Raw genomic sequence first — 16184 nt, 5'->3', positions numbered from 1 at the left:
TGGCATGAGAGAACTGCTCAGCACACCTGTGTAATAAGTCAATACACTTGTCAAAAGTGATTGGCCTTGTCATAACATTGGCATACAACTATGATTTATAGTAATACATGCATATTCTTTGCTATTCTTCTCTCTGAGTTGGGCTTACACTGCTAATAGAATTCTTTCAGTATTTCCTTCCATAAGTATTAAAAGAATATATTTTTTTTTTATTTAGACTGATGGGCATAGGTTGCAGTAAGCCCATGTCTATTGTGTGTTTTTTGTTTTTTTTTTGCAGGAACATGCAGTTCAGTATAGTGAGAATGTGTGCTGCAGTTGTGTATGTTTTTATATATATTCTCCACTCACAGATATGCCATTAAAAAACCCCCCAAAAAAACCCCATTTGTTTTGTTGAATTGTACCAGAACATCTGCCCTATATCCTGTATATTGTATTATGAACGTAATTATAAAGAATTCATTCATGGGGGAGAGGAGGGCAGCTCATTTTTTTTTTTTCAAATTTGTGTTCTTGGAATACACTTTCAGCCAGACATCCCTGCGGGACGCCTACCGTGAATATTGAACATTAATTGGCACAATATGCTCCTGCGCTTGCAGACACTTGATAGATTAGTTTTGTGTGTTACATTCTTATTCACCAGTAGATAAACAAATAGCAGGAGAATGAATCATCTAGGTGCATTTGTAAAAATGCTGTTCCTGGAGGTTAAATATTTTTTGTTTAGAGAAAGTTTCTTCACACTTTGTTTAGCTAATATCGAGCATCTCTGAACAGTAAGTTACTATTGTACTGCAAAGTTTAAAGCAATTATATACAAAGGCTTGCTGTTTTATAAGATTACACTACACCTGTGGGTAGAGAATGGGAATGGGGGTGTGGTGACCCAAGGCTGGGGGTGTGGTATAATTATATTACAAATAAACACACGTACGCCACAATTATTTATTTATTTTTGTTATGCAAGTTTTGTTTTTTTTTTGAGTTGTTCATAGTCAAAACATTTGAGCATTTTGCGTTGAGTAATAAAATAAAAACCCTCCAACATAGCAAAAAGAGGTGGATTCTATAATCCACATTCAAAGGAAGGCACGGAAATGAGAGGTGATACTTGTAGGCTGGGCGACTACTGACGCACCCCCAGAGCGCAGGACATCCCCTTGGTAAAAGCCATACCAAATGTTACTAGGTTTAAAAGGCTGACCACTCTCTGCCTTCCCTTCTCCCTTGCAGTTGGATCAGTGGTAGTGATAGTAGGTCAGCAACGTGGGGCACAGCAAGCATGCACTCCCAATCTCTGTGGCTGCTTCTCTCTTTCTTCCTCTCCTCCTCTCCTCTCCTCCTCTCCCAATCCCCCTCCCCCTTGCTTCTTGACTGCACAGGAAAAAGCAGCTTGGAGGATAGGGAGCACCGTGTCCCCACCCTCCTGGCCTGCCAATTCCACTGTGCCCCAAGAAACTGAGAGGAATCTAATGGAGGTAAAGGGGGATGGAGGTGAACTTAGGAGTGCAGATAGAGAAGAGCGAGATGGGGGACCATGAAGAACCTGAGGAGAGAAGAGGATCCAAGGACTGGAGATGCAGGGGACTGGGGGGGAAGCAGGAAATAAGCAGAACCCTGTGGAAATGTGAGGATGAGATAGAGAGGAAGCTTGTGGGAGGTGGGGAGGAAATGGAAAGGTGTACATGAAGATGGAGACGTATCTAAAGGCGAGAAAGAAAGGAGGAGGAAAAAAACTGGAGGAGGTGAATAAAGAGAAATGGGTGCGGGGGACGAGATGGAGAGGAACCTGGAAGGAGCAGAAGGGAGGGAGGGGTAGAGAGAGAGAGCAGGTGCAGAAGGGGCGAGTGAGGAGGGAAAGGGATGGGGCGTGATGAAGCACAACACCATCTGCACCCCTTGTTTGAAATCCTAGATTTGCCTTTGTGTGTCATGCAGGAAATTCAGTTGAATTTCTTTTTCTGAATATGGTCAGACTGAAAAAGACTGGACATTTGTGCATCCAGTTCTTGGTTAAGCAGGTCCTAGGACAATCACTTTAAAAAAAAACCCACAGCTGTTCTATATAAAGCAGGACACTTGGCCACCCTACTGGTAGGGGGATTTCAGATGTGGACTGGAATGTGCCTTCAGTGCAAAAGCATTTCCTTAGGAAACTCTGAGGAGCCTACTCATGGGGGGAGGCAAGGCTGGACTTGGTAGTGAAGTGACAGATGGAGACTGATCACTGACCATAGGTGTCTGAATGGGGTGGGCCACAGGGAAGGAGAGAGGGAGACTCAGGGGGAAAGAGGGAGGGGGTGGAGCTTGATTGTCTTGGCATCCCCAACCAAAAACGGTGTTTCACTGCCCCTGTGACCGATAACATGGTAATGGACATTTTAGGGTCCTTGGGATCACAATTATGGAGGGCAGTGGTAAGGGAAACGAAGGGTGATGAATTCAGGATCTGAAGCAATTCAGTAGGCAGGAGAAACCAGGGCTGGGCTAAGAAGTCCGTACTTGCAGACAGCTCTTCTTTTTCATTTAATGAAATGTTCATTACAAAAAGCACCGATGTACACCAATGAGTGCAAGCAGTCAGAGCTTCTCATACATCTCTTTTTAATTGAATTTTACCCTCCTCCCTAATATTTTGTTGTTAAAAGGTAACTTTTTTTCCTTTTCTAGATAGCCAGAGTGTATAGTGGAACAAGGGTATAAATAGTTACAGTATTGCTACTTGACCCTGTGTTTCAAACCACTTTGTCCAGTTTCTCAAGACAATTTCACAGAAATATATAAGTTCTGATTGGCTTGTTTATTTGCATTGGCCTTATCTTGCTTGTTTGTTTATGAAAATAATACCACTTGTTTCTGGTTTACCAGTGAGCATAGTGTCAGAGCTGTTTGATATGTATTGGTTTCTAAATCCATTTTAAAGCTGACTTGAAACTATTTTAGATGAACTAATTGACTGTGCATTCTGCTAGAGAGAGAGTGACAGAGATAGAAAGCGAGCCTCTGACTAGGGTCAGTCTGAAACTCTCTGTATAGGAACCACTGTAGAGGGGCACTTTGAACTGAGGTGGATTTTCGGGAGGTGGATGTGGGTTGGTGTTACAGACACATTCAGAGGTATTCTCCCACCCTCCTGAAAACCCACCCCTCTAGAGTGGTATCTATATATAGAGTCTCAGACTGACCCTATACAGAGGCGCTCTCTCCCCCTCCCACCCGTGCTTCATAAGGACCTATAGCTAAGTAAATCTGTGGCTATGCATAGCAGCACCTTTAATTCTACCTCCAAGACAGTAACTTTCAAATGTGGGTGGGCCTCTGTGCATGTTATAAAATAGCCTGGCCACACACGCACATGTGGGCTTGCAAATCCTACTTCTACCACATAAATCGGGGGATTTTAAAAGGGGATGGGCACCAACGCTATTCCCAGTTTGCCCAGTTAAGAGAGAGGTCCTCCAAACCCCCACTAGTTTAATAGCCTTCACTGCGCCACAGTTAGCCCCGATCCTTAAAATGCCCACTTTTTTTTAAAAAACTTTAACTTGCACGGCCTCCGTAGCAGAAGCAAAGTTAAGGCTGCAGAGGTCTTTGGCGCACGCTGGGTCCTTTAAATATTTACCTGCACATCTCAGCTTCACGGCCCGAAATGCCCCGCCCGCTCGCTGCCCCCTTTTTGAAAACTTTCTGGATGTGCGCTCTGCGGCCTTTGAAATCCGCTCGGCACGCGCAAGCCCAACTAATCCGCGCATCCCCCGATCGCTGCACGCGTCGGGCTTTTCAAATTCACCTGTCAGTGTTCCCCAAGCATCTGGAGAAAAACAAAGCACAGGTTATTAATCGAGACTTACTGTAGCGTGCCAGATATTTTATTTTTTTCCTAATTTTTTTTTTGGTGGTGGTGGGGGGAAACACGTGTGACCAGTGTGCCGGAGGCCGTGGGAGCTGCAGTGCAGTCCATGGAGTTCAGCGCACTGCATGCTGCTTGCTCAGCAGCCCCCGATATGGTGCAGTGTCAGCTGGCTCCAGGTTGTTGTTTTTTTTTTTTTTCTGGTGTCTGTGGGTGTGCAGTCAGCTGCATCTGCAGAAAACAGTGATGGATCACCTCCCTCCTGGTTAAAGGAGCGGAGATGGATGAAGTTCACGCACTTACCCCGAGTGCGCAGAACTCAGCTTGCAACGTGAACCCTTTACGCAGGAATTTTATTTTTTTTTGGCTTTCTTTTGCTGTTTTATTTTAAGTTAACCTGATATGTTTAGAGTAAGAGACAGTGAGAGAAAGAAAGGAGAGAGAACGAGATGCAATCCAAAGTCTTAGAAACAGTATTGTCAACTTGACCCTAAATGGGCTTTGTCCCTGCCACCCCCATCGAAGCAAAATGCAGAGATGTTTCCAGCTGCTCCATGAAAGTAGGCATTGGTAATACTCACACTTAGTTTCTCGCTGGCAGTGGAATTGGCTGCTGGTCTGCAGTTTTCTCACTTTAGCTAAGGTAAGCAAAGCAGCCCTGCGATACATTTTAAAATTAGTGGCAAGTGAAATGGAGCAGAGAGATGCCAATGGAACCATACCACAGTCAAGCGAACAGTTCATTCTTTTACATATATACATACATAATATAATTTAAATAGTCTTTATATAGTGCAAGACTGATAGGTTGCTCGACCAAATACATTGTGATTCTGCTGAGCATTAAATTATAGGCAAAACTGCAGCAGGGAGCAGATTCCTTAAGAAGAAAACCTAGCTCTTATCATTTTTTTATCCCAGTCCCTAGGAAAATCTACTTTTTTTTTTTTTCATCTTGTGCTTTTCTCTCTCTCTCTCTCTCTCTCTCTTCAATTACAGCAGGATGAAGAAACGACTACAGTTCAAGTGAGAGAGCAAGAGCAAGATGTTCTGGTGCTTAAGAAAGTGTCATCTGAAAGCCCGGCCCCCATAGCAGGGAGTGCCACGAATGATTGGAGGTAAGTGGTTTTTTTCCTGAGGCACACAGGCACACACGCAGGCTGACTGCAGAGCTCTCGGCAGCCAGATGGGTTTGGCTAGCAGCGAGAGGACGGAGATGTCAGGACAGCGCGGCACATAGGGAAATGCCTTTTGTTGTGAAACCTTCACCATGGGAAGTTCCAAACTGAGGGTCTGTGGTCCCCGTTTGGAAGGGAGAGATTCTGCAGCCTTCCTGGGTCGGGCTCTCCCTTTGCCCACGTTTGATGTTCCTTATTTTAAATACATTGATGAAGAGGATGAGGAGGAGGAGTGGAGCAGCCGGTCACAGTCTTCAACAGAGGATGATTCTGTGGACTGTCTGCTTTCTGACAGATACATGGTGGTGTCGGGGACCCCAGAGAAGATCCTGGAGCATCTTCTGAATGATTTGCACCTGGATGAGGTTCAAGACAAAGGGACAGGTAAGGGGCATTGCAGCTCTGGTCCGTGCCCTGTTCCCACCCCCCACCCCCCCTTGCCTGACAAGTTAACATGAAATACTGTACTGCTAGGCATCTCTGAATATCCCTTCACCTGTACAGAGAGCTGGTTGGCCAGCAATGTCAAGGGTTGATTACAGCTGCCAAAATGGAAATCCTACCAAGAGGCGATGCACGTGTTTGTGATGAACGTTTTCCATGCCATACTGCAAAAAAAAACCAAAAAAAAAAACTGATGAGGGTGTATATTTTTGCGCTTGCTGTCAAATGCGTAGACATGCCCAGGTGAGGAGCACTAAGAGTCCGTCTTGTGGATGGCTGCTAGCTGAACCAGACAGCCTCCGGGCAGAGATGTCCTAGTTAATGACACCTGCTTTACAGGGCCGTAGCTAGTGGGGTGCCGATGGTGTGGTAGTACAGTGTGCATCTCTGACAGGGGTATAAATGCAACTGGCAGAGAAGGGAATGTGACAGCAGAACTGTGCTTGCTTCATATCTGGTGAATAGGGCAGTGGGTGGAAGGGACCGAGGGTGAGGGTAAACTTCCTTCTATTATGGCACAGGGTTTTAATTTCTATAGCTACTGCACTTCTGCCAGCAAGTTCTGCTTCTTTTAAGTGCACGCTGTGTGTGCTGCTTTCTTTATATGACTTCCACTTCCACTGGAGCCGGTAATGCACATCAGCCTGCCTCTGTTACTCTGTCACTTTGGTTCTAGATGTGTACTTCAAGTGGCTCTCATGCTGGTTCTGGATAAACACAACGCAGTCTGTGATTTATTTTTCCACGTGCAGGAAGTTCGTGGGCAGTGCCTGACATGTGCAGCTTGTGTACAGCTTTAATGACAGGGGCTGTGCTGGTAAAAGTTTGAAAGGGTGGCCACCTTTCAACATACTGAAATGCAAAGGGAGGGTGGAAAAAAAGCAGACTGACTGCAAAAGAAACTGGCAAACTGCTCCTCAGCCTTTCCAGAGGCAAAGGGGAACATAACTGGAAATATTCCGTCGGTATCCATATAAAAAATATATCCTATTGCTCAGATTTCTGGCATAATGTGAACCACTGAAAAGTATAAATCATAGATACATATTCAATTAGCAATTTTAGTGATAATTTCTTGGAATAATGAATGCAAGGGTTTTTTTTTTATCTGTGATTTTCTCAGGGAAGAAATAAAGAGCTAGCATCCCTTACCCTTTCGTGATGTTTGCTGTGCACTGCTTCAGTCTGCCTGCATATGCAGGGTTTTGTTTGTTGATTTTTTTTTTTTTTGTCTGCAGGGAAGGCACTGTCTGATTGTTCTGCTTCATCAGGTAGAATCAGAAAGGGAGCCACTGTGTGATTTTCCCTGCACCCGTTTGCTTCCTGGGTTGCGTGGCATGAGGTCCTGTCGGAGCTAAGCTCGATGAAAGGACAGATCATATTTGAGTGCAGGTTCCCAAAGACTGGGTGACACACACCATACGCTGCGTGCTGCAGCCTTTGTGCTAGCTAATACATAAAATAAATAAATAAGATAAAGTGCTCTTGGATCTTTCCTAATCTTAAATAGTAAAATCATCACCAAAATGAGAGGCATTTACAGTGACCTCAATGAGTAACAGTTGTATTATTAGGGACAAGAAGTATTCAGACTGAGAAGCACTATGGGGAGGCATGCTGTCCAAATAATACATTATTTTGTTGTTACTGGCAAATTAGAGATAGGCATTGTTGGGTAAGAGGGAAAGAGTTTGATTTTCTGTGTCAACATTATTTTTTCCCCTTTGCTCTGGTAGCTGACAGGGGACTGTCAATTGCTCACCAGTATCTTCTTCCACCATCCTGCACAGTGTGGGTGAGGACTCACCTTCAAATCCGGCACCAGGGTTACTCCTTCCCTTTTGTTTACATTTAAGGTGATTCATGGAGCTTCCTTTTCTACTTAATGTACCTCTTCACGTTCACCCCCCTCCCCCCTCCCCCCTCCCCATGCCTGAATGCACTGGTTGTACAGATGTTCCCGGCCTTAACTTATCGTAGAGCTCATCGCACATCAAGGTCAAGGATTAAGTATTTATTGTTATCAGAAATGAGTGGCATCAGTAGAAAGAAAAAGGATTGTAGGTGTAGTGTCAGTGAAACAAGGCATGTCCATTTCAGCCCCACAATCAAAGAAAGAGAAGTTTTACACACTAAATTGAGTAGTAATCTTAACCAGTCATTTGCTATTTGTGCAGGGGAAAGGGTATAGGAGAGGAAAGGCTCCTCCTTAAAAACATTTCTGCCTGCCCCCCCCCCCCATCCCACCACCAAAAGTAATATTTTTAAAATGATCTTTACCAAAATTGTCCTTCCTTTATATCTATGTTTTGGGAAGAATCATCCTTTTTTTCCCCCTGAGAGTGAAAATGCAAGTCTTTAAGTTGTCTATATCCTTACCAGTATGGACAAGAATAACGAGGCAGACTGGATGATGGGCCAATTGGTTATCTACTATATTACTATGAAAAGAATACAAGGACAATGCAGGGTCTGGCAGACCTTTTTAGAAGCAGAACACACATTGTCCATCTCTTTAAATGATAAATGATTTGAAAAACAAAAAGTCATTTCCAACACTGTCACAATTCAGTGGAAAGATGCACCAAAATGGGTTATTCAAGTATCCAGTAGGGCTGTGATTGTGTCTGTTGTTTGAAAGCATTGATTTCCAGGAGAAGCTCAGTCAGGGGGGCCTGGAGTAGTCTAATGATTGTGAAATGTATGAAAAACAAAGGAAGCTTTCTCATGTATTCCATCTTAAAGCGCTATGTTTGCCTGGACTCTGGTACATGACCTCTCACTCCGTTACCCTGATGTCTGTTTCACACGGGTAGGTAGCTGGCTGGCTGGCGTGGCTGGATCGCCAGGTACAGTACATTCACACATCACATACCTGTTTTCATGCGGCAGAAGCATCGAAGAATAACCATCTTTATAAATATTCACAAATTCCCAATTTAATCCATGAAACGGGGAAAAATTTACCATAGATACTGAAAAAAAATGTTAGCAATTGCATAAAAATCCTAAGAAAATAACCAAGACTGAAAGATGTGAAAGACTTGTTTATGGAAAAGAAACATTTCTCTTGTGTATAAATGGGGAAAATTATTTAAAATTAAGGATTTTTCCATTACACTGGACTCGGGCTTAAATATTTATTTGAATAAGTTTTTGTATTTCTGTGGCAATGTAATAGCCACATTAGTCCTGGGAAAAACAGAATGCTTAGGCTGTGGTATATTTTAAAGAATCAACAAGAGATGCTTCCTGTATGACCTTCCCATGTCAGGGGTTGCTCTCGGTCTTCTGATGCTATTCTGTTTTCTCAGGTAGCAGGCACTTACAGAAGAGACAGACTGCATATTTGACATTCTTGCTGTTTAATTTCCTGTAATCCTTCACAGAGGTGCCTTAAATTATACAAACGTATTCCAGGTTTATGAGTTCCCACCTTCTCCAGTTGCTTGCTCTGTCCTGAGATGCCTGCCCTCAGCTGGAACTATTCTAATCTTCAGATGGCACGCCCCATCCAACTTGGGCAAGTTAGGGACTGCAGTCAATAGCCTCCTGCTTGGAATTTTTACCTGGGGAGAAACAAGTTTCTCTTTCCTTATGTCATGTCTTGAGATGGGTCAGAGAGATTCTGCTATTTTAAGGTGGGCTGGTGCTCTTGGGACCTAGTCCCCCTTCTCCCTTTTAAACACATTCCTTCTCAGCTTCAGACTCTAGTTATGAGCATCTAGGGAAAAGTTCCCTAATTTTTCTTTGGAGAAAACCCATATTCCTAATGTTCTTGCCGGGGCAATGCTTTATTGTGAAAGCTAAAATCTACTGCATTATCCAGGCATTAGTTTCCTTATTCCTCTTATCCATTTTAGGGGGTTGGTAATAACTCTTCTCCCTGGCAGGTAATATTTTAGCATGGCCAGAGCCTCTCTTTCATCTGCTGAGTACAGTGCCTCTCATGGTAACAGTTTTTTGCTGATGTATAAAATAGGCTGTTTATCTCCTTATTATCCTTGCATCAGGACTGATTTTAATTCCACACTGGAAGCATCAGTATGAATTATGTAGGTTTTATTTTTTTAATCTGGGGAATGCAAGAGGGATTTGGAGCAGAAGGACTGCATGAGATCTTGAAAGACTTGTTCTGCTGTGAGATTCCACTGAATCTGCTGTGGCGAATACTTTTGGAGAAGCATCATTAGGGGTTAAGCCTGTATTGCAAAATTTGGTATGAAATAGCGACATCAGGTCATGGAAAACCTTAATCTGCTTGTTGGTCTGTAACAGATTTTTAGGTCCTTTACTTTCCTACCAGGGAGTCCTCATGGCCTCTTCCTTGGATTTGCAGTGAGGTTAGCATGGAGTAAGATGTCCAAGATTGTTTGACGGTAGTATAAGTGGTCTTCCCAGCATTTGCTAAACATAATGACAATTATGACATCATCAAATTAGGCAGCTGCATAGGAGTGCTGCTTCCATACAGAGTAATTTTAAAAGGAACGCTCATGTGCCCATAAATGCTTGTATCAGCGCTCGCACAGAAGTACATTCCAATTTTATATCGTGCATGCCAGTATCCGCCTATCATTTAAAATAGTCCTTCCTCGCATATGGGTACATGTAATCTTAAGAGGTGGTTTGAGTAAATATCCCATGCTTATTTCGGCTAGGACTTTAGCGGTCTTTATACACATATGCAGGCAGATTTTAAAACATGCTCTCGCGAGGGAAAAGCCAGCTTTTACAATTAGTCCAGCAGTTTGCCCAGTTGATATCAGGGTCTTCAAGACCCCTCTGGTTCTTCATTCCGCAAACCTCTCACTTGACCCCAAACCCTCATGCTGAGCTAAACCCCCTAAAACTAGGGATCTCCAGGCTTGCTCCTCATCAGGACCAGCAGTACATTTACACAGATAACATGCCTATATGTGCCATGGTCAGTTTTTTTAAAATACGGACTTGAGCGCGAAAGTCTTGGACTCGACCCAGAATGCATATTCCCCATTCATTTTCTGTCCCCTTCTTCTTGACGTGTGCACGGATATGTACGCTCATACTTCACAGCTTCTTAAAATGCATGTTGCTCACGTGACCCGATAGGAGGCAGTTCATGAGGTGCTAAAATGTGGCAAATGCTCCATAGAGTCCAAAAGGTAGGATAATTTATGTATTTATTTATTTATAACTTTTTTTTATACCGAAGTTCAGGTAACAGAATTACTTATCACTCCGGTTTACATTATAACAAGTAGAAAACAATGACAACATATGTCTTACAATGAACAAGGGAGTGAACAACTTGGATAATATAACATAACATAACATAACTAGGAACAGTAGCAGTATGCACTATTAGAGCGAAACTAGCGCATGGGGAGGGAGGTTTGTTAATGGGGGGGCAGGGGGGAAGGAAGGTTGTTCGTGGAGGGGGGGAGGAGGGAGAAATTTCTTATTGATGAGTAAAAACATGAGCATAGGTTCTGGACGTCAACAGTATGAAAACAGTCTATGGGAGCTGTGGAAGACTAAGTAAGTTAAGGGAATGCTTGACCGAATAGCCATGCCTTGAGTCTTTTTTTGAACGTGTTGGGGCAATGTATCAGCCTTAGCTCCGGAGGAAGCAGATTCCATTGTTTGGGGCCTGCTGTGGATAGAGCTCTTTTGCTTAAAGATGTTTTCATGGGAGGTGCATGTAGAGTTTCTCTTTGTGCTAATCTTAGCGGTCGGGAAGAGGTGTGAAGCTGAAGAGGGATTCTGAGGTCCAGTGGAGTGTTGTTGAATATGGCTTTGTGGGTGATTGATAGAAGTTTAAACAGGATTCGAGATTTGACTGGGAGCCAGTGGAGCTTCTTTAGAATTGGTGTTATATGATCTCTTTTGTTGGATTTAGTGAGACACCTTGCTGAAGCGTTCTGTAACAGTTGAAGAGGCTTTAGGGTGTAGACTGGGAGACCGTGAAGCAGTGAATTACAGTAGTCCATTTTCGAGAAGATGATGGATTGTAACACTGACCTGAAATCGTGAAAATGAAGGAGGGGTCGAAGCCTTTTTAGAACTTGGAGTTTGTAGTAGCACTCTTTAACCGTAGTGTTGATGAAATCAGAAAAGCTCAGATGGTTATCCATGACCACCCCAAGGTTTCTGACCCATGGGGAGAGAACTGGGAGCGGCGTAAGGTGAGAGCTATTCAATGGAAGGTGAGAGCTATTCAATGGAAGGGTGCCATCTTGAGTGATCAGGAGGAATTCTGTCTTGTCAGTGTTGAGTATCAGGTTAAGGTTAGACAGGAGTTTGTTAATGGAGAGGAGGCAGGAGTTCCAAAAAAGTACGGTCTTTTGAAGTGATTCGGCGATAGGAATAAGGATTTGGCCGTCATCTGCATATAAGTAATGGGTTAACATTACTTAAGTAAAGGATAATGAAATGGAAGCGTCCTTCCAGTATGTAAAAAAAATAATCTTTTGTTCTAATCTAGTTGTATGTTATATTTGTTGGCTCAATAAAAAATGATCTTTTCTTCTGTAGTGGCATGGACAAGCCCCTGCCAATAAACTTGGCCTGTTCCCAATATTTCATTCAGCTAATCAGTCTGAGATGTTGGGTAGGTATCCTGTTTTGATACCTCATTGACTGTTTGGAAACTGAAACAAAAACAAAATATTTGTCTACCTTTGCGATTATTATGATGGAAGAGCATCATTGGCTATTTGGATTCTTCAATGATTGATAATTGCAGCATTACATGATACCTTGCAATACAGTCTCCCTTTGAATTTTGGTAATCCTGTTGGGTTTATGTCTGATGCTGATCCCTTGTGGGTCTGAATGTCAAAGTGACTCAGGAGGGTTCCCCCCAGGAACCTGGGAGAATATCTCTTGACTGTGGTAGATAAGTTAGGTCAACTTTTTCCTTTGTCAGGTAGTAAGTTGTTTTCTTAGGACCACATGGGATTTCTCTAACTTTGTGCAAAGTACCGAGCCAAACACCTCTTCTTGTCTTCCTGGGCAGACTAAATTGCAACTGGGGGAATCTGTTTGTTTAATAGGTTAATATTGTAAAAGCTGGGACTTCTCTGATCTTGTGGGGATCCTGCCTTCTGGCAAGCAGTTTGCTCTGTGAGGGGAGAAGTAGTAGAATACTTGGTTTCCAATTTCAAAGGACTAGGGTTAGGCTCCCCAATTATAATAAGTGGCTTGTCAGACTTGAGCTTCCTTGAGTTGAGTCTAGAGACACTCCTATGATAATATAAATAGGGCTTCTATTTTTAGGTGTTTATACATTTTTTTGATTAAAACCTAAAATCAAACCCTAGATATAATGTAACTGGTCGTTCTTCCCATGTTTCTCGGGCAATGTCAATGCCTTGGGGGTCTTCTCCCATACAAGAATTCAAGCAGGGAGAAGCTGTTTGAATCACAAACAGCAGGAAAGGCAGTAGGGTGTCCCAATCCATACCATCTTCAGTCAAAAACATTTGAAATATCTCTTTCAAGGTTTTAAGTCTTTTGACCAGATTGTCACTCTGGGGGTGCAGAGGAAGATGCAGAGGATTTTGACCTTGATGAGTACATACAACTCATTCATAACCTGGGACATAAAGGGAAGGGCTCCTGGTCTGTTAGGATCTCCTTTGTCAGGCCCACTTAGGAGAAGACATTGCAGATGGCACTGGTAATTGTTCATGATTTCATATTTCTATGAGGAATGGATCTGGATAGCATGTGGCATAGTCCATAATCATGAATATGCATCAGTAATCCCACATTGATTTCTCCAGTTGCCCCACCTGGTTCATTCTAATTCATTTGAAGGGTATCTCTATGATTGGAAGGGGCATTAGAGGGACTACTGGGGGATTTTTTCTGCTGGTCAGCTGACAGGTGGGGCAGGACCAGTAGAAGGAGGGAAGAATCTGCCTTTGGGTCTTCTCTGCTCCTAGATGCCCACCTAACAAGTGGCTAGGATTTGAGCTCTAAAATGTTGTGGCACCAACAATGCTTCCTTCTTTCTTCCCTCATACTTATGTGGACCATACATTAGGTATACTCTTCCCAAAGTTCAAAGTAGTGTTCTACTGTTTTGGGTCCTCCTGAAGTCTTCCAACTATATTTTGGGTTTGAGTGAAAGCAAATCTTAAGGAGCTATCCTCTAGTTGGGCTTGCACACATTTCCCAGGGTAGATTTGGCCCACACTTTCAAAGGAATTCCCTACATCTTTGGTTTTGGGTCATTAGTCCCCATTACCTGACCCTGGTCATCTGGGTTTCCCCCAGGTTTACTTGATACTGGATTTTATCTTGTTTCTGTTGCCTCGGAAGTTTGGGATTTTGGGGATGATGTGAACTGCTCTGGATTGTCATGGGAAAAATCACTTGTACTGGAATTAGGGGTAGGTCCTGTATCTCTTCAGGTACTTCCATAAGTAGATGGTTTTGGGTCATGAGCTGATGATCAGACTCCAGGAAGTCTTTTACCAGAGCAGCTATGTAGAGATGCCAAGGCAGAAAAATCTGCACGGGTATTGCCATGTATATCTGTGGACACAAGCTAGAGCTACAGTGTTCCTGGTTTGGATCTCAGTCTAACTCATGAGTTTCTGATGGATTAGTGACTTTCTGCTCCCAACATCCAGCAAGTCTAGAACTCAGTAACTATTTACCTCCACCTGGCTCCAAGGTCCCGAGCAAGGAGAGTTTTACTTTTCAAGGAGACTGCAAAAGAAAGAAGACATTAAATGGGTTACCATTGACTCTTCTCAGGACTCAGGGCAGTCCCTGGCAAAGTGCACGGTCATCCGCAGGAATAGCATAGAATTATCCAGTCTTGGGTGAGTTTGGCTTGTGGATGAGAGTTCTCACTGCAGTCGGGATCATCTCATATCCTAGATTTCTGCCTGCCTGTCAGTGTTTCCCTTGGGTCTGTCCATTGGCAAGAACAAGGACCTAGATCTTCAGTTCCTGGGCCTGTTGAAAGTCTTCTGCAAGCTTGAAGGTTATCTCTAGGTTAATCTTTGAGTACTGGCAAATCCATTCAGGAGCTGCTCTAGCAAAACTTCCTAGGCAGTCTCCAGCCCAGATGTGCCTAAGGGTTTTGGCTACTTCCAGCAGCAGTCCCTCAGTCTGTAGCATAAAGTCAGAGCATTCCCTACTCTACCTCACCCATTGTATCATAGCCTCCTTGACCTGCTGGTAGTCGGCTCACCCATCCAGGTTAGCAGCCTAGTCGTCACTCTGAGATTTCCCCACCAGCAGGTTCCCCAGGTACGCAGTCCAGGCTATCTAGTCATTCTTTAAGTCTTTTCAAAATTAATAAGAGAGGTTTCTACATCCTCTTCTGGGTCAGGAATATTCTGCTGTTTTAAGGTGGGCCAGTACTTTTGGGACATAAACAACCCTCCATCCCCTTATATTGCAGTGCATGATTTTTTGAGACCTCACTGCTCCTTTTTTCAGAGTTTTATAATCAGTTTAATGATTATGGTAGATACTGGATTGACATTGAAAATTAAGTCCTTCAGTTACTAAAAGAACAGGTACAGCATGGATGGCAGTAGTACATGTTTCTCTGCATTGCTGTGCAAATGTGGCTCTAGCCTTTTCTGGAGGGATTAACTCTAGGGTGACAGGATAATTCAGTCTCAATGTCTATGTGTTCTTTAGCTTAAGTGCCTGGTAGATATGCATATAAAATAATTTGTATATACTCTGCACGCACGTAACTTTAAATGCATCAGGGAGAGGCATTGTGAGAGGTGGAGTCTGGGCAGGATTTACATTTCCACACATATGTTTCAATTTTGGAAAGCATGCACGTAAAATGTCCCCAAAATATTTCCCACACAAAGTAGCAGGTGTAACTCGGTGTGGGTACATTTTGCGGGATAATTTTCAAAGTAAACTTATGTATGTAAGTTTATTTTGAAAATTGGTGTAACTTTGCTTGAAAGTGTGTGCAGGCTATTATAAAATTATCCCCTTAGTGATGTGGTTGCCTGTCCTCTGGGAACTGGAATGAAACTATCAACTCACTTCATGTAGGCAGCCATGTAGGAGGAGTAGCCTAGTAGTTAGAGCAGTGGACTATGAACCAGGGAAAACAGGGTTCAAATCCCACTGTCATTCCTTTTGACCTTGGGCAAATCACTTTATCCTCCGTTGCCTCCTGTACAAAATTAGATTGTAAGCCCTATGGGAATAGGGAAATACAGGCCTGGCACCACCGTGCAATTGCACAGGGCGTCATACCTGATGGGGTGGCATTGGGAGCAGGGAGAAGCCTGTGCTGCCACCAGTGGACCCAATCCCACTGGCGACAGAAGAAGAAGAGGCCCATGCTGCTGCCAGTGGACCCAGTCCCACCGGCAGAAGAAGGAGGTCTGTGGTGCCGCTGGTGGGCCCGATCCTACCGGCGGCAGAAGAGGAGGCCCTTGGAGCCGATCCCGCTGGCAGCATAAGAAAAGGAGGCTACAGCAGAGGAAGCCTTTCTGCAGCTCCTCCTCCTGTGCTGGCCCCTCGGTATTGAATACTCACGGTGCTACAACTTCCTGTATTCTCGCGAGATGAGAATACAGGAAGTGCTAGCACCGCGAGTGTTGAATTACTGCGGTGTCAGCACAGGAAGAGGAGCTGCAGAAGGGCTGCTGTCCACAAAATAAAAGGTACAGGCAGGCAGCAGCAGCGGAGGAGGAATGAATGCATGTGTGTGTGTGTGAGTG

General features: G+C 43.7%; 1 protein-coding gene across 3 annotated transcripts in view; it reads left to right on the top strand.

Moving 5' to 3' along the window:
* The window catches only part of RAPGEF5 (Rap guanine nucleotide exchange factor 5), a 490380-nt gene that overhangs the window by 341446 nt on the left and 132750 nt on the right, over positions 1 to 16184 (top strand). For 2 of the 3 annotated variants that reach the window (XM_029589066.1, XM_029589068.1), the window contains 2 exons: positions 4856 to 4974; positions 5330 to 5418. In XM_029589066.1, the coding sequence (XP_029444926.1) occupies positions 4856 to 4974; positions 5330 to 5418 (208 nt within the window). The remainder of the gene's footprint in view (positions 1 to 4855; positions 4975 to 5329; positions 5419 to 16184) is intronic. The other variant, XM_029589067.1, reaches the window with a different exon arrangement.

This window comes from Rhinatrema bivittatum, chromosome 2 (assembly GCF_901001135.1).
Source record: "Rhinatrema bivittatum chromosome 2, aRhiBiv1.1, whole genome shotgun sequence".
NCBI classification, from domain to species: domain Eukaryota; kingdom Metazoa; phylum Chordata; class Amphibia; order Gymnophiona; family Rhinatrematidae; genus Rhinatrema; species Rhinatrema bivittatum.
Note: the sequence above shows the minus strand (reverse complement) of the source record. Positions and strands in the feature narration are given on the sequence as shown.